At 48.8% G+C, this 17,694-nt stretch overlaps 1 protein-coding gene across 1 annotated transcript in view; it reads left to right on the forward strand.

Moving 5' to 3' along the window:
* The first annotated feature begins 4,048 nt into the window (after positions 1–4,048).
* SIN3B (SIN3 transcription regulator family member B) overlaps positions 4,049–17,694 on the forward strand; it is a 41,209-nt gene continuing 27,563 nt past the window's right edge. The window contains exons 1-3 of the mRNA XM_042781583.1: positions 4,049–4,171; positions 4,425–4,531; positions 6,495–6,648. Of these exons, the coding sequence (XP_042637517.1) occupies positions 4,049–4,171; positions 4,425–4,531; positions 6,495–6,648 (384 nt within the window). The remainder of the gene's footprint in view (positions 4,172–4,424; positions 4,532–6,494; positions 6,649–17,694) is intronic.

The following is a 17,694-nucleotide window of genomic DNA, read 5'->3' on the forward strand; positions in this document are numbered from 1 at the left end:
AGTTCGCAGCTCTGACCATCTCTGTACTCAACTGTTTTCATTCATGTTTTTCCATTAGTTGGTGCCTAATCTACTTCTGTATAATTCCTTTCAAAGCTCAGGTTTCCAGGATTATCTTCTGTATCTCTGTCAACTGGTTTTTCTTTTCTTTGTTGAAGGGGGTCTGTGTCGCTTGTCTGCCTATTCCTCCATCTTACCAGAAGTCAATAACATTGTCTTAAGGTAAGTCTGTGACGCCACTTGGCATTGATCTCTGGCATTTTTAACCAGTGTCAGTGGATCCAAGAAGCCCTGATCTTTGATCTTCATAAGTAAGTGGAAGAGATCCATATCTGTGCTCTTTCCAAAGAAAGTTGATCCAACAGAATGTGGAAATTATCCAACAATATTATTAGTATCACATGCAAGTAAAAATTTGCCAAAGATGTTTTAAAAATGGTTGCAGCAGTATATTGACCGGCAACTGCCAGAAATTCAAGCTGGATTCAGAAAGGACATGGAACAAGGGATATCATTATTGATGTCAGAAGGATCATGGCTAAAAGCAAAGAATACCAGAAAGTTGTTTACCATTGAGAAGAATGAGAATTCCAGAACACTTAACTGTGCTCATGAGGAACCTGTACATAGACCAAGAGGCTGTCAGTCAAACAAAACAAGGGAATACTGGATGGTTTAAAATCAAGAAGGGTGTGTGTCAGAATTGCCTCCTTTCACCATACTTATTCAATCAGTATATGGAGCAAATAACCTGAGAAGCTGAACTATAGCATCAGGATTGGAGAAAGACTCATTAACAACCTGCAATATGCAGATGACACAACCTTGCTTGCTGAAAGTGAAGATGATTTGAAGCACTTACTGATGAAGATCAAAAACTACAGCCTTCAGTATGGATTACATCTCATCATAAAGAAAAGAAAAATTTTTACAACAAGTCTAATAGGCGGCATCACAATAAATGAGGAAAAGATTGAAGTTGTCATAATTTCATTTACTTAGATCAGCAGTCAACACTCATGGAAGCAGCAGTCAAGAAATCAGATGTTGTATTGCACTGGGCAAATCTGCTGTCAAAGACCTCTTTAGAGTGTTGAAGAGCAAAGATGTCACTTTGAAGACTGAGGTACATCTGACCCAAGCCATGGTATTTTCAATCACCTCATATGCTTGTGAAAGCTGGACAATGAATAAGGAAGAATGAAGAATTGATGCATTTGAATTGTCGTGTTGGCAAAGAATACTAAAAATACCATTCTGGACTGCCAGAAGAATGAACAAATCTGTCTTGGAAGAAGTACAGCCTGAATGGTCTTTAGAAGAATGGCCAGACTTCATCTTACCTACTTTGGTCATGATGTCAGACTGGTACCTGGAGAACAATATCATACTTGGTAAAGTAGAAGGTCAACAAAAAAGGGGAAGACCCTCAACAAGGTAAACTGACACTGTGGTTGTGATTATGGGCTCAAGTGTAGCAAGGATTATGAGGATGGTGTCACTATGCGTCAGAGCTGACTTGACAGCACCTAACAACAATAATGTAGGAGTTTTCCGGATGACAAAGAGACAAAACACGACTACTGGCAAACGGAATGGCACTTGCCAATGTACAGGGCCAGGAAGCAGCCTGGCTGGTCAGAGAACGATGGGATGGTCTTTATACATAAAGGGCAGTTTGTTTGAGTGGAAAATCCTGCAAAAAAAAAGTTGATGGGTGCCAGATTCTGATGACATTAGGTGTGGTGTGTTGTTTCCCGTCGAGTCGGCCCTGACTCATAGCGACCCCTCCTAGGGTTTCCAAGGCAGTATCACTATGGAAGTAGGATTGCCCAACCTTCCTTCCGAGGAGTGGCTGGTGGGTTTGAACCGCCAGCCGTCTGGTTAGCAGGCAAGACGTTAGGTGTAGGTACTTTGATTTCATCTCATGAGAAATAAGACTTTGCAAATTAGAAACAGTGATGGAAGGATCTTGGTTCTTTGTAGAGATTGTTGTTGTTGTTGTTATGTGCCGTCGAGTCGGCCCCGACTCATAGCGACCCCTCCTTGGGTTTCCGAGGCAGTATCACTACAGAAGTAGATTGCCCAACCTTCCTTCCGAGGAGTGGCTGGTGGGTTTGAACCGCCAGCCTTCTGGTTAGCAGTCAAGTGCCTTAGCCACTATGCTACCAGAGCTCCTATCCTAGGCATTGTTGTTGTTGTTGTTATGTGCCGTCGAGTCGGCCCTGACTCATAGCGACCCCTCCTTGGGTTTCCAAGGCAGTATCACTATGGAAGTAGGATTGCCCAACCTTCCTTCCGAGGAGTGGCTGGTGGGTTTGAACCGCCAGCCGTCTGGTTAGCAGGCAAGTGTCTTAGCCACTATGCTACCAGAGCTCCCATCCTAGGCATTAGTAAGCTGAAATTCTTCTGGCAGTCCAGAATGGTATTTTTAGTATTCTTTGCCAACACGACAATTCAAATGCATCAATTCTTCATTCTTCCTTATTCATTGTCCAGCTTTCACAAGCATATGAGGTGATTGAAAATACCATGGCTTGGGTCAGATGTACCTCAGTCTTCAAAGTGACATCTTTGCTCTTCAACACTCTAAAGTTGTAGAGATAGGGCTGGGCAAACAGATGAGGACGTTTCTGGACTGGTCCAGAGAGAGGTGATGGGATCAGGGCAAGGGAAGTGAGGACAGGAAGAGTAGGACTAAGCCAAAGACTTTTGAGCACAAATTCACTACACAGGATCCTGTGTTTGGATGCTGCATGTCTTTATCTCACTTTTACACCAACCCTATAAAGCTGCGCTGTCAAGGCAATTCCAACTCATGGTGACCTCATGCTGGGGAGTAGAACTGCTCCATAGAGTTATCGAGGCCTTCCAGAAGCAGATGGTCAAGCATTTCTTCCCAGAAGCCTCTGGGTCTCTTTGAACTGCCAATCCTTCAGCTAGTGTGGGGGGGAAAAAAAAACCTCACAGCCAACCAAAGGGTCGGGACTCATAGCGACCCCTCCTTGTATTTCTGAGGCGGTATCTCTACGGAAATAGATCGCCCAATTTTCCTTCCGGCGAGCTCTAGTGGCGTAGTGCCTAAGGCATTTGACTGCTAACCAGAAGGCTGGAGATTCAAACCCACCAGCCACTCCTTGGGAAGAAGGTTGGGCTATCTACTTCGGTAGTGATATGATACCGCCTCCGAAACCCGAGGAGGGGTCTGACCGACTTCACAGCAGTGAGTTTGGTTTTCAGTTTTGGGAATCTTCCTTCCCAGGAGTGGCTGGTGTGGGTTTGAACCACCAGCCTTCTGGTTAGCAGTCAAATGCCTTAGGCACTACGCCAAAACTTTTTCCATAAAGGGACAGATGTGAAATATTTCAGGCTCTGCAGGGCCTCTGTCTCAATTACTGCAATCTCAGGATCATGTCCTTGTTTTATAGGAGGGGCAATGATGCTTGGAGTGGCCAAGGGCCTTACTCACTCCCACTTTAGGGACAGAGGCTGAGCTAGAACTCAGATCCCCAACCCTTAAATTCTTGCTTGTCACAGGCCCACCTTGATACTCCCCTCTTAGGAAATATGGCAGGCCTGGCCTGGTTTCAGAAGTCCCTCCATGTGTGTTGCAAAAGGTTTACTCAACTTCGCTGTAGCCAAGATGATAGGCAAACGAATAGTTGGATGATAGGTAAATGAATACTGGAATGTTACTGTTTCAACAAAACTTTTACGGATGCTGACATTTTAATTTCATAGAATTTTCACGTGTCATAAAATAATCTTTAGATTTTGTAAATATGTGAAAATGTAAAAAAATTCTTAGCTTGCGGGCCGCGTAAAAGCAGACGGTGGGTGTCGGTTTGCCTACCTTCGTACAAAGTATTAGTTATTCCAGGTTTAGGGGTAAGAAGGAGCTGAGTTTCCCCAGCGAGAGCCCCTCCCCTCCTCCCAGCCCTGCCCTTCCGACGCACTAGTCCTCGCCCCAGGGCGGAGCGTGCGCATGCGCGCCAGGGGCTCGAGTTGGTCGGGGGGGGCGGGGCGGGCCGCGGCTCCGACTTCCAACATGGCGCTCGCTGGTGGTGGTGGTGGTAGTGGCTGCGGCGGCGCCCCCCCCGCGGGCCGGGGGCTGAGCGGCGCCCGCTGGGGCCGTTCGAGCTCCGCAGGCCACGAGAAGCTGCCGGTGCACGTGAGTGGCACTCTTCCTTCCTCGAGGACCCAGTTCTCCAGCCCCCGCAGGCCGGCGCCCCTCACCCCGGCCCCGCCCGTCCCTGGCCCCCGCCCCAACTTGGTCTCCCCTCACGGCCTTGGACCCAGGACCCCTGACCTCTCACTTCGGCCCCGCGGAGGCCCAGCCTGTCCCCCTTCCCGTAAGTGACCCCCGGCTTCTGTCTTCTCCCTCGGCTGACCCCGGCCTCCCGGGACCTTCCTCCTCCCCGCAGGTGGAGGACGCCCTCACATACCTGGACCAGGTGAAGATCCGTTTTGGCAGCGACCCTGCCACCTACAATGGTTTCCTGGAGATCATGAAGGAGTTCAAAAGCCAGAGGTACCTGCGGGGCCCTTCCCCACCCCTGGGGTCCCCTTGAGCCCAAATCGAGCTCTTCTGAGTGAGAGATCCCATCCGGTCTGGTGCCCCCTAGGCGGGTGACCTCGTGTGTTGAACCTCTGTGAGCCTCAGTTTTTTCATCCACAAAATGGGGACGAATGGTAGTCACCTTGTAGAGCTGTGGTGGACAATCCTGGAAGCAGTGTTGGGATCAGAGTGAGGTGAGGTCGGTAAATGCAGGGTTGGAGTCTGCCCTTATTTAAAATATGGGCCTTACATAGTTTTGCTCATCAAGGAATTACTTGCATCGCTGTTATTTTGATGACTGAGTTTTTTGACGCCCCTCTCCCTGAAATTTTGCATCCACCTAGATCCTTCCCTCTTGGAAATACCATGCATCAACAGTTAGTGAGGGTCCTGGCACAGAGAAAGTATTTAAAGACATTAGCTCTTTTGCAGGCACAGAATCAGAAAGGTTTGAAATAGACCTTGGGATCTCAGGATCATGTCCTTGTTTTATAGGAGGGGCAATGATGTTTTGAGTGGCCAAGGGCCTTACTCACTCCCACTTTAGGGACAGAGGCTGAGCTAGAACTCAGATCCCCAACCCTTAAATTCTTGCTTGTCACAGGCCCACCTTGATACTCCCCTCTTAGGAAATATGGCAGGCCTGGCCTGGTTTCAGAGGTCCCTCCATGTGTGTTACAAAAGGTTTGCACTTGACTGCTAACCTAAAGGTTAATGGATACAAGGCCTGTCAGGCTGCTTCCATAAAAATTGCCGGTGGTGTTATTAGGTGCTGTCAAGTCGATTTTGACTCGTAGCGACACCACGTGGCAGAGTAGAACTGCCTCTACGGTTCTTTACGGGAGCAGATTGCCAGGTCTATAATGCAATTAAGAAAACCTCATGGAACATGTGGGGCTGCCATAAGTCGGAATTGACTCAAGAGCAACAAGCTTGGGTTTGGTTTTTTTCCTTGCCTGGTTTCCTTCCATGAGTGTTGTTAACGTGAGCCCTGTTCCAGGCCCATAGTGATGAGAGAGACCCTCTCCCCTCCCCTTACAGTCCTGATGTTTGCAAGGTCTTTGGTATTGGCTCATTGTAATGAGTTGCTCAGATCAAAACCTGTGTCGTGGTTGAGTCTAATTCTACAAAACGAGGGATTTATCATATTGCTTAGAGGGAGTTGGCCTCCTGCCACTTCCTGGAGTCCAAGGCTTGTATTTAAAGCTGCTGACATTTTCAGGAATTGCTGGGTGACACAAACTATTAAGTACTCAGCCAGTAACCAAAAGGTTAGAGTTCAGATCGACCCAGAGGCACCTTGGAAGAAAGGCCTGGTAAACTGGTCACTTTGAAAACCCTATAGAGCACAGTTCTGTGACACACATGGGATCTCTGTGAGTTGGAGTCAACTCAATGGCACCTGGTTTCATTTTTTTCTTTTGACAGTTTCTGAACCAAGCACATGTACTTGGAGTGTTTGGGGAGCTGTGCTGGGTAAATACTCAGCAGAGGGTGGAGGGCAGGCCTCGCTGCGCTGGGCAGAGGGAATTGTTGTTGTTGTTGGATGCTGTCAAGTTGATTCTGACTCTAAGCAGCCCCGGGGCCGGTGACAGTAGACCTGTCAGTAGAAAACCATAGGGTTTTCTGGGCTGTAATCTTTACAGGAGCAGATCTCCAGGCCTTTCTCCTACACAGCCACTATGTAGGTTTGAACCACCAACCTTTTGCTTAGCAGCCAAATATTTAACTGTTGAACCCCCAGGGGCTTCTCCCTCACTGCTCTGGAAATAGATCACTGGCTGTAGAGTCATGCTGCAGAGGAGTGTATTTTAGGTCGCTTTGCTGTCAGTCAAAAAGCTCATCATGTGGCACCATTGAGAGAGTTAGAAATAGATGTTGCTTTTGATTTCCTCCTCAAGACCCCCCTGTCCACTTGTGTCCTTCTCTGTCCTAGCATCGACACTCCTGGGGTCATCAGACGTGTGTCTCAGCTGTTTCACGAGCACCCAGACCTCATCGTTGGCTTCAATGCATTTCTCCCACTCGGATACAGGATAGACATCCCCAAGAATGGCAAGTTAAATATACAGTCGCCACTGACGAGCCAGGTAGGGCCCTGCCGGGCTTCAGTGACCTAGGAGTTCATGCTGGGAATCACAGGACCTGGGGGTGGGGGACGGATTTCTTTGCTGGAAGCCATGTGAGAGCTGGTCTTTTTCAAGGCAGGGTAATCATTTCTGGCACGCGTCAAATTAGATCAAAACACCTACAGGGGCAGCCCCTGCATCCCAGCTGGGTCTGCCTGGGGGGTTTAGATCAAGAGTGGATATGCACATGTGTCACAGAGGCCTGCTCCTAACACAGAGTTTTCCTTGAAGTCAGAATAACTGAATCCTGTGAACCCACTTACATGAAATAACTAGAAGAGGCATACATACGTTGTTAGTTACCATCCAGTTAGCTCTAACTCCTGGCGACCCTGTGAGTGCAGAGTGGAACTGTGCTCCGTAGGGTTTTCAAGGCTATGGCCTTATGGAAGCAGAGCCCAAGCCTTATCTCTGAGGTACTGCTGGGATGCGTTCAAACTGTCAACCTTTTGACTTCAGTCAAAAGTACTTAACCGTTTGCACTACCTAGGGACCCCAAAGCATATAGTTAATAGGGGTGGCCAGGGGCAGGAGAGAGGAGGAGATGGGGAGTTTGGGAGGTGAGGAGATGTTTGGGAAGCAGTGAGTTTCTATGATGATAGAAAATTTGTCAACAGGTGGTGGTGATGGTTGCCTAGCATGATTGATGGAATTGGTGCTACTGAATTGTACATGTGGAAGACGTTGACTTGGCAAGTGTTGTGAAAGGAGCCCTGGTGGCGCAGTGGTCATGCACTTGGCTCGGAGGTTCAAACCCATCAGCCGCTCTGGGAAGAAAGATGTAACAATGTATATCTGTAAAGATTACAGCCTTGGAAACCTATGGGGCAGTTCTCCTCTATCCTGGAGGGTTACAATGACTCAGAATTGACTACAGCAGTGGGTTTGGATATTAACTAAATTTTTACAAAAATGTTAAATGATGATCATAACGGCATCAGCAGTGACGATGGTCTTGGCAAGAGGCTTTCCCTGGGAACGTTGCAGGGAGGCCTGTCAGCATACTTGGGCGAGTACCCGTCAGTATCTGACTGATCTTGGTGCTGCCAGTAAAGTGATTGAAACAAGTGTGCGAAGAACTGTCTTCCTTGTGCCTCGTGCTTGTCTCACTGCTGATGAAACATTGGCTCAGGTCAATCTCTCCTCCTCCCCCAGGCCCGTTGCATCCTTGTCTTCTTAGTCTGGTGACAAGCAGCTGCGGCTTCTTCTGTGGCCTTTTCTTGATTGTGCTCACTGCAGTGTTGTTCATTGCTAGCACATCTTTCCAGTTCACCCCATATATTACAGAGTAGAATTGCTCTGTAAGGTTTTCTTGCCTATAATCTTTACAGAAGCAATTCAGTAGGCCTCTCTTCTGCAGTGCTGCTGGGTGCAATTGAACCACCAGTCATTAGTTCGGTAGTTGAGTGCAGATTGTTTGGACTACCCAGGCACCTAAGCTCACAGACCCCCTGAGAGAAGGAAACCTTACCTGAGCTTTACGCTTATGAGGTAGGCATTGCATGTTTCTCTAAGTTGGGGTTTCTCAGCCTTAGAACTATTGACAAGGAATGACAGAAAGTCATTCTTTGCTATGGGGACCAGCCAGCACACTGTGTGATACAAAGCAGCATCTGCCCTCCACCCACTTGACCCAGTAAGGGGACCCCACGTGTGTCATTAGAACTGCTCCATAGAGTTTTCTCAGCTATAATCTTTACAGAAGCAGATTTCAGGCCCTTTTGTCATGGAGCCACTGGGGAGATTCAAACTGCCGATCTTTGGGTTAGCAGCCAAGTGCTTAACCATTGTGCCATCATGATTCCCTAGGAAATGATGTGATACCACCCACCACTGACGTGGGTCTTTAGACGCAGTGAACCACCCTCATGTACATTATTGCAAATGAACTTGGCCCTGCCTTGACTTTTCCAAGGATTGATAAACACTTTAAATGTCTAGAGGCTTTGGCCCCATGTCTGGATCCAGGGTTTCCATTTCCAGACATGAAATGGAAGCTCTTAGGAGCTGGCACCTTTACATTTCCTGGTTTCTTTTGAACATGGAGACAAACCCTAAGCTTTATGGGACAAGGTGCTGATGACAGGGCTTGCCTCACAAAGAGGAAAGGGATAATTTATCCACTAGGCTCTGTGGAAAGAGGCTGACCACTGCCACAGCACCTGCCTCTCACTGTTCTATGAATCCTGACTCCCTGTTTTCCAGAGCACTTGGCAACCCCTTCCATCAAAGACGATTTTTACCTTCCCCACTCAAATCCTCTGGAGTCCCTGGGCACAGCGGTTACGTGTACTCAGCTGCTAACCTCTGAAATTTGGCAGTTTAAACCCATTCAAGGTGCTGTAGGAGGGACCTGATGATCTGCTTCCCTATATATCGGAGCTGAGAATGCCCTGTGGGCACAGTTCTCTAACACTGGGTCGCGGGGGCCGGGGGCAGAATCAACTCAACAGCAACTCAGCAACTGGGTTGATGGTTTGTTGTTTTTTTTAAAAACAAATTCCAGGGGTGGGGACTGCAGGGAATGGAGGAACTGGTTCACCTAGACCAGTGATTCTTAGTCCAGCAGTTCTTCCCCCAGGGGACACCTGGCAGTGTGAAGATAGTTGAGGTTGTCATGACTAGGGAGGCATCCAGAAAACCGTGGAGCAGTTCTGTGTGACCCACGGGGTTGCCATGAGTCAGTATCGACTTGACGGTAGTGGGTTTGGTTTAAAGGTCTCTAGGAGCTTTGGTGGCGTAGTGCCTAGGGCATGTGACTGCTAACCAGAAGGTTGGTGGTTGAAACCCACCAGCCACTTCTCAGAAGGAAGGTTGGGCAATCTACTTCGGTAGAGATAATGCCATGGAAACCCAAGGAGGGTTCAGAAACCCAAGGGTGGGGGGTCGCTATGAGTTGGATCTACTTGATGGCAGTGCGTTTGGCTTTGGTTTGGGTGGTGCAAACAGAAAAGACCTGGCTGGAGGGCTGTAGAAGACGCAGTCTAGTTTTCCTCCAGGTGGTTTACGTGACCACGGTTGTTATGGGCTGAATTGTGTCCCCTAAAAAATATGTGATGGAATCCTAATTCCTACACCTGTGGATGTTCCATTTGAGAATAGTTTTCTGTTATGTTAATGAGACCCTATCTGTACAGGGTGGGTCTCAAACCAATTAAGTTTTGAGCTGTTAAAAAAGCAGATTAGACAGAAGCAAACAAGCACAAATGGGGGGAGACAGGCGCCATATGGATTGCCAAAGAATGTCGAGACAAGGATCTTCTGGAGTCGACAGCCTTCCCTTTAAGCCAGCGCCCATGACTTTAGACTTCAGCCTCCTGGACTGTGAGAAAATAAATTTCTGTTTGTTAAGCCGCCCACTTGTGGTATTTCTGTTAGAGCAGCACTGGGGAACTACGACAACGGTCCATTGACATGAAGGAAGGCATGATGAGAGCCTTCATTAGGTAGCCACTCAAGCAAGGCATTAGCATCTTCCCCCAGCCTGGAGGCAGCCATTTCTAGCAAGGGCACTTCTTCTGCAGTCAGAGATGGGCTTTCCGGCACAGCAACCTGACTCTGTGCCCACACAGTGTCAGGTGGTGTATACAGTTCTGGTCTGATTTTCTGGCCTGTGTCCCAACAGCTTGGTTATTAACCATGTGGCTTTATCATAGGCACTAATGAGGTATACCTTCAGCTTCTGGGATTCTCTGAGTCCATTGTCACCTGAACACCTGTGAAACTCTCACGTGCAAAAGCTCGTGTGATTTTCTTATTGGTTTTTCTGGTGTGACTGTTCTGAAGTAGAGCTTAGATTTTTTTAAAAAATTCCTTTCTTCACAAATCCTGTCAACTACAGAAGAAAGCGGCTCTTACATGCTGGGTAAGGTGAATAAGAGGGTCCCAGCCTTTGAGGAGCCTTCAGTGCAGGGCTTTCTGACTGTGACACTATGGACATACAGTTCTGGAATATTCTCTGTAGTGGAGATCATGCTGTGCCCCATAGGGTGTTGAGCAGTGTCCCTGGTCTCTACCTGCTCAATGCCAGCAATACCCTCCCATTCAGACAACCACAGATGTTTCCAGATGTTGCCCAGTATCCCTTTGGGGTCACGATTGCCGTAGGTGAAGATCCCTTGTAGTGTATCGGGGAAGACAGACAGACAGATGTGTGCTGTGTGTGAGCAGTGTTGCCAGCAGAGGATCAGGGGTGCGTGGAGGGAGGAGCTTCCTCCTGCTAGGACTGTAGGTGCGGTCGGGGGCTCATGACCTCTCAAGTCACTGTCATTTTGGATCTGGTCATTCTGGCCACAGTTAAACCATCACCTTCTCCGAGGGCCTCCCTCCCAACCCTCAGTCATCCTCTTATCATCCTGTTCTATAAGCTTGAAAAAGAGTGAAAACTTTTTTTCTCGTATGTTGCAGGACCCTTGTCTGTGAGGTTCTTAGCTGTTCCCATTCCTGGGACAGTGTCCAAGCTGCTGGACACATTTGTGGGACAGGACCAGGTGTTGACAGCAAAGCAGCAGGTTTCTGCTCCTGGGTCGTCATCAGGGCAACTCTTGGTACCCCTTGATGGTGAACTGGCTTGGCCGCTACATGGACATAGATGAGCATTTTGGTTAAGCAACTTTGACCGCTAGCCCAAAGTTTGGTGGTTCAAACCCACTCAGAGGCACTGTGAAAGACAGGCTTGGTGATCTGTTTCTAAAAGGTCACAGCCTTGAAAAACCTGTGGAGCACAGTTCTGCCCTGACACACATGGGCCGCCATGAGTTGGGAGTCAGCAGCATGGGCAACCAGCAACAGCAAGGGTGTAGCTCACAGCATAAAAGGACCTGTTTATATTCAAATTCATGGCGACCCCACGTGTCACAGAGTAGAATTCCTCCATAGGGTTTTTTTTAGCTATAATCTTTAGGAAAGCATATCACCAGGCCTTTATGCTGCAGTGCTGCTGGGTGAGTTAGTGCTGCTGGGTGAGTTGGAATGAGCAGCCTTTTGGTGCCATGAGGTGGAATCACTTTGACAGCAGCTGGTTTGGTTACATTTGAAGTGAGGCCCACCATCTTCTGTCCAGCAAGGATCATTTAGAAATCCGTCAGTCCCTCGACACATCGGTTCTCATTTCTGAGTCTTAGCTCTGGTAGCATAGTGCCTAAGGCACTTGACTGCTAACCAGAAGGCTGGCGGTTCAAACCCACCAGCCACTCCTCAGAAGGAAGGTTGGTCAATCCTACTTCCGTAGTGATACTGCCTCGGAAACCCAAGGAGGGGTCGCTATGAGTCGGGGCCGACTCGACGGCAAACAACAACAACAACAACAACAATTCTTTTGCAGAGCAGGTACTGCCCCCTGTGCTGCACCAGGCCTGGGTGAAGCTGCCTCCCAGCTCAGGTATCTGCGCAGCCAGGCGAGGGCTCAGACGAAGCGTGGATGAGCAGATGTGAAAGGAGTGCACGAGCTCAGTGCTGTGAATACAGACGTGGAAGGTCAGAGGGAGGATGGGGAGGTGCCAGGGCAGGTGCACAGGGAGGGTGGAGCCAGGCCTGTGTCTTTGGGAGAGGGTCCCTGTGAGAGTGCAGACACTTAGGGGGCATGTGTCAGGAGACCAAAGGACCACAGAGGGTCTCAAAGGCCCCCCATGGCTGCTGTGCTGGGAACAGGGACAGAGAGGAAACCAAGGGCTAGGGAGGTGTTGCGAGTGATCTGAGCAGAACGGACAGCAGTAATAGGTGGGGTGCAGACATAGGAGAAAGGATGGTTGTTCCAGAAGGTTTAGAGAGGGTTTGGCTGGCCTGGCCTTTGTAGGGCCAGTGGCTTTACATTTTTCAGTGGTTACGTAATTTTTTTTCTTTATTTAGATAAAACTCACGTGACAAAATTCACCACTGTGGTCAATTCTCAGTGTTACACAGCCACCACCTCTAGCTCGAGAAAGTTCTTATCACTCCAGACAGAACTCTTGCACTCATTAGCAATCACTCCTCATTGCTGTCTCCCTCAGGCCTTGGCAACCACTGATCTGTTTTTGCCTCTTCATTTGCCTGTTATTAATATTTCATGTAAGTGGGATCAGACAATATTTGTCAGCTGGCTTCTGTCACTGAGCATGTTTTCAAGGGTCATCCATATCATAGGACTTTATTCATTCATATCAGGACTTTATTTTCCTTTATAGCTGAGTAATATTTCGTTGTGTGGATGGACCATGTGTCTTCATCCATTCATCTGAAACAACCTGTGTTGTTCCCACCTTTTGTTGATTGTGAATAACGCTGTAACGAACACTGGTGCACCAGTATCTGTTGCATCCTGTTCTCATGTATCTTAAGTGGAATTGCTGGGTCATGTGGTAGTTAGTTCTGTGTTTAATGTGCAGTGAATTGCTTAATATGGCCCCTCTAGCCATAGTCCTCTGTTCTGTGATGCATTGTAAATCCTAGCCTCTGGTAGTGTTAAGGCATTTGGCTGCTAACCAAAAGGCTGGGAGTTTAAACCCACTAGCTGCGCCACAGAAGAAAGATGCAGTCTGCTTTTGTAAAGATTTAATTTACAGCTTTGGAAACCACTCAGTGGGGCCACTCTATAAGTCAGAATCGATTTGATGGCAGTGAGTTTGGATTTTGGTTATGGATGTTTAGGGTGGGCCATATCTTGAGTCCCCTCTTGCTGAGGGATGTGACTCAAGTCACCACCTTTAGTTTCTTTGAGGGTATGTATGTGAATGCTCTGGCAGAGTTCACTCTCTCTCGCTCCGGTTCTTACATTTGGTTCATCACCTACCCCTGGGCTTGAGACAGCAGCCGGTCATCTGACCTGCCAATTTGGCTCCGCCAGTCCCTGCAACCATGTGTGAGGAGAATGCACCAGACCTGCGTCTGACTCATGGACTTGGGACTTGCCAGCCTTCCCAGCCTCCACTACCACGTGAGCCATTTCCTTGGCAGTTTGTGAGTTCTGTGAGACATTGCAATGAAATACAGAACCCTGAGACAGAAGGGGGAGGACTGAAGGGAGGAAGAGTTGTTGAGGTTAGAGACGATGGAGTGGTGCAGCAATTTGGAAAAGTTGGACATTTTGGTGGAATATTTTAGAAAAGCATAGCAATAATGGTAGCATAGCATGAAAAATGTCATCACTGTCCCTGAGCTGTAAATGTGGAAGTTGTGATGTTGGCAAATGTCGTTGTATGTATGTTTTCACCACAATAAAAGAAAAAAAAATGTTAGACATTTGGGACATCTTTAACCTTCGCCTTATGGGGGACCAGCCTCATGCCGATCCTTCTAAGAGAAATTACTGGAGCACCACCAGTTTTCCACAGTGGCTGCACCATTCTGCATTCCCTTCAGCATTGGAAGAGGGTTCCTATTTCTCCCCCTCCTCCACAGCACTGTTGTTCCCCATAGTTTGTTCTTTTCACAGCCATCCTTGGGGGTGTCAAGTGGCATCGCATCGTGTGTGTATTTGTGTGTGTGTGTGTGGTTATGTGTTAAGTACCTGACACCCTCGTGTTTGCCTCTCAGCCTGCCAAGCTGGAACTCTACCTTCTGCCTAGTTAAGAAAAGCGTGCCAGGCCCTGGTTTGGGGTTCTTCATGGTCTTGTCACTGTGGCTCGCCCAGAGGATCTGGAGGGCCTGTGGAGGTCAGGGACACCTCCTGGGAGTGATCAGCCCCCACTGCTGCCTTTGTCGGGGATAGGGAGCTACCAGTGAAGGAGGAGTTTACCTCTGAAGCAAACTTGGCTCCAAGGCTGCCTCCCTCCCTACCCTGCCCCCCACCCCACCCAGTGTGTGGCAAGGAATGCCAGCACAGACCCCTGGAGCCCCAGTGTCATGGGGTGACAAAAAGATACAGCCGCATCCTAACTCCTGCACCTATGAACATGACCCTGTTTGGACATAGGGTCTTTTTTTTTTTTATGTTAGCAGTTATGTTCCGGTGAGGTCATACTGGAATAGGGTGCAGCCTAATCCTAATCCCTTCTGAGAGGTGTTTTATGAAAGAGAAGGGCAGGCACAAAGATAAGAAGGGGAGGACAAACACCATGTGATGATGGAGGCAGATGATTTACAAGCAGCAAAGGAACCCAGGGACTGGGAGAGAGCAGGGAACAGTTCCTCTCAGAGCCACCAGAGGAGCCAGCGTGGCTGAGACCCTGATTCAGACTTGTAGCCCCCAGAACCAGAACCGTGAGACGGTAAATTTCTGTTCTTACGAGCCACCCACGTTGCGGGATTTTCCTGCGGCAGCACCAGGACACTGAGGTGCTAAGCAAGGTAATACGCAAGAGCATCCCCCCAAAGTCTCAAAGGGAATCCCCCCACCAAGGAGGAATGGCAGGGAGGCTTTGGCTGCTTGGGGTCCCTGTGTCTGCTTTCTTGGCTCAGACTGTCCCGAGGTGCCTCAGAAGCCATCCAGGCAGTGACTTAGCACAGCCCTGACTGAGCTTGGCCACATCATGTTGGCATCGTGATGCAGCGTGTGCCTGCAGCTGGGTGGGGCCGATGCGGCAGATATCCCAGCTCGTTGGATCTTCCTCAGGTCAGGAGCAGGAGCAGGAGCAGGTGCTGAGTTGGACACCACAGGGATGGAACGGAACAAGACTGCATGTGTCCATCACCTGGTCACCCCGAGTGTGCATGACGCCCTGCTCTGTTCCAGGTACCATCCTAGGCAGAGAGCAATGTCACATCCCCACCCTCGTGGGCTTTGCATTCCCATCAGCTGGACAGACAACAGATTAAATAAAACGTGTCACGTGTATGGAAGCATTAAGTACCATGGAGAAAAATACAGCAAGGATGGGGGTGGGGAGTGCTGGGAGAGCAGGGTGATCAGACTTTGACACAAGGTGTTCTGGAAGGCTCACAGAGAAAGTGGCCTTTGAGCAGAGCCCTAAAGTTAAGCAGGGAAGGGTCCTGATGCTGGAGAGCAGCCTGTGGCCTGGTGGGGGAGGATCTTGGCCATCAACAAAGGGCACCTCCTGCAGGGTGGTGCTGCTGCCCTGCCTCCAAGTGCACACGAGAAAGGTGTGGGAGTTTTTTATTATTATTACTATTTGTGATTTGGGTGAAAGTTTACAGAGCAAATTCATTTTCCATACAGCAGCTCACATACACGTGTCTCATGATATTGACTGCAATTTCCCATGATGCAACAGCTCCCCTCCCACTTCGTCCCCATAGTTACCTTTTCCCTGTGTCCTTCCCTCTCATGGATTCCTGCCCCTCTGGCTGTCTCCCTGTGCATACACAGCCCTTCTGTTCTCCCATGATTGATCTCTCCAAGGAGTATCTTACCTGATGTAAATGTTCACCTCATATGGTTGTCTTTTGTTTGGCTGGAAGCCACAGAAGTGGGTTCAGTTCCAGACCTGAAGGGCAGCTAGGGGCCCTAGATTCAGTGGTTCCATCAGGCTCTATCAGACCAGCAAACCTGGCGCACAACCCCCCCCCTTTTTTTTTTTTAAATGATTTTGCATTTTCTTTGGTGTGGGGTTGGTTGGTTGGTTGGTTGGTTGGTTTTAAATAGTGACAGAAAAGAGTCCTTGGGTGGTACAAGTGATTAAGCATTCGTGTAGTAGCCAGCAGATTGGAGGTTCAAGTCTACCCAGGGATACTTTGGAAAACAGCCCTGGTGATCTGCTTCTGAAACGTCACAACTTTGCAAATCCTATGGAGCAGTTCTACTCTGCACACATGGGGTCCCTGTGAGTCAGAATTGACTCAGCAGCAGCTAACAGCAAGTCACAGAGTGTGTAGGCAGAGGACATGCCTGGGTGCTCAGGGTCGTCTCTCTCCTATCAGGTGACTGATTTCTGTCTTCCCCATTAAGGTGACCACCTCATCTCACTGTGCCCCAGGATCAGCATTCAAAGCCCCTCATCCTAGGAACCCCTGTGGTCCCAGGCAACCTGGATGGTGGGTCCCCCAATACCCAGGACCACTGTTTTATAAAATACTAGTTGCTGTGGGTCAGCCGTGACTCATGATGACCCAGTGTGTGTCAGGGTGGAACTGTGCTCCATAGGGTTTTGAAGGACTAGTTTTTGGGGAGTAGGTAATCAGGCCTTTTTTCCGAGGTGCCTCTGGGTGGGCTTGAACCTCCAACCTTTCAGTTAGCAGCTGGGTATAGTCCCTGTTTGTACCACCCAGGGACTCCCATCTTTTCAACACATCCCAGCTCTTCCCAACACTGCTGGAAGCAGGTGGTTTAACACCTGCACACATTCGTGCTGGAATCGGATCACAAACAGCATGGGAAGGTGTCAATGATAAATAGCTCAAAACATAGGTCTGGAGAGGAGCCCACAACCTCTTTGTGTACGTGTGTCCCGAATGTCGCTTTTTAGAAGTACAGAGAGTTTGTTAAACGCTTGTGTCCTTTCTGCAGCTGATGAAGGACCTGGTGGAGGGGCGGTAACAAGAGCTGCCCAGGAACGTGCAGTAGTGTTGTTGTCATATCTCGTGCCTCTTCCCATCCCTCTTCCCTCACCTCCAGGCCCCTGAAAGCATCTAAAAAGATCTTAGCTGTATCTGTGCTCATACAGACAGCAACCTAGTCTGCTGTTGTTGTTAGGTGCCATCGAGTCGTTTCTGACTCATAGCGACCCCATGCACAGCAGAACGAAACACTGCCCAATCCCGCGCCAGCTCCATGATCCCTGCTATACTTGAGCCCATCATCGCGGCCACCGTGTCAATCCATCTCATTGAAGGCCTTCCCCTCTTTCGTTGACCCTCCACCCTACCAAGTATTAAATCCTTCTCCAGGGAATGGTCACTTCTGACAACATGACCAAAATAGGTGAGACGAAGTCTGGCCATTCTCCTATCCAAGGAGCATTTCGGGTGCACTTCCTCCAGGACAGATCTGTTAGTTCTTTTAGCAGTCCATGGTACTTTAGCATTCTTCGCCAGCACCACAACTCAAAAGCATCAAATCTTCTTTAGTCTTCCTTATTCATTGTCCAGCTCTCACATGCATACGAGGTGATTGGAAATATCATGGCTTGTGTC

Source organism: Orycteropus afer, unplaced genomic scaffold, assembly GCF_000298275.1.
Source record: "Orycteropus afer afer isolate SDZICR_OR568_19922 unplaced genomic scaffold, OryAfe1.0 scaffold00136, whole genome shotgun sequence".
Lineage (NCBI taxonomy): Eukaryota > Metazoa > Chordata > Mammalia > Tubulidentata > Orycteropodidae > Orycteropus > Orycteropus afer.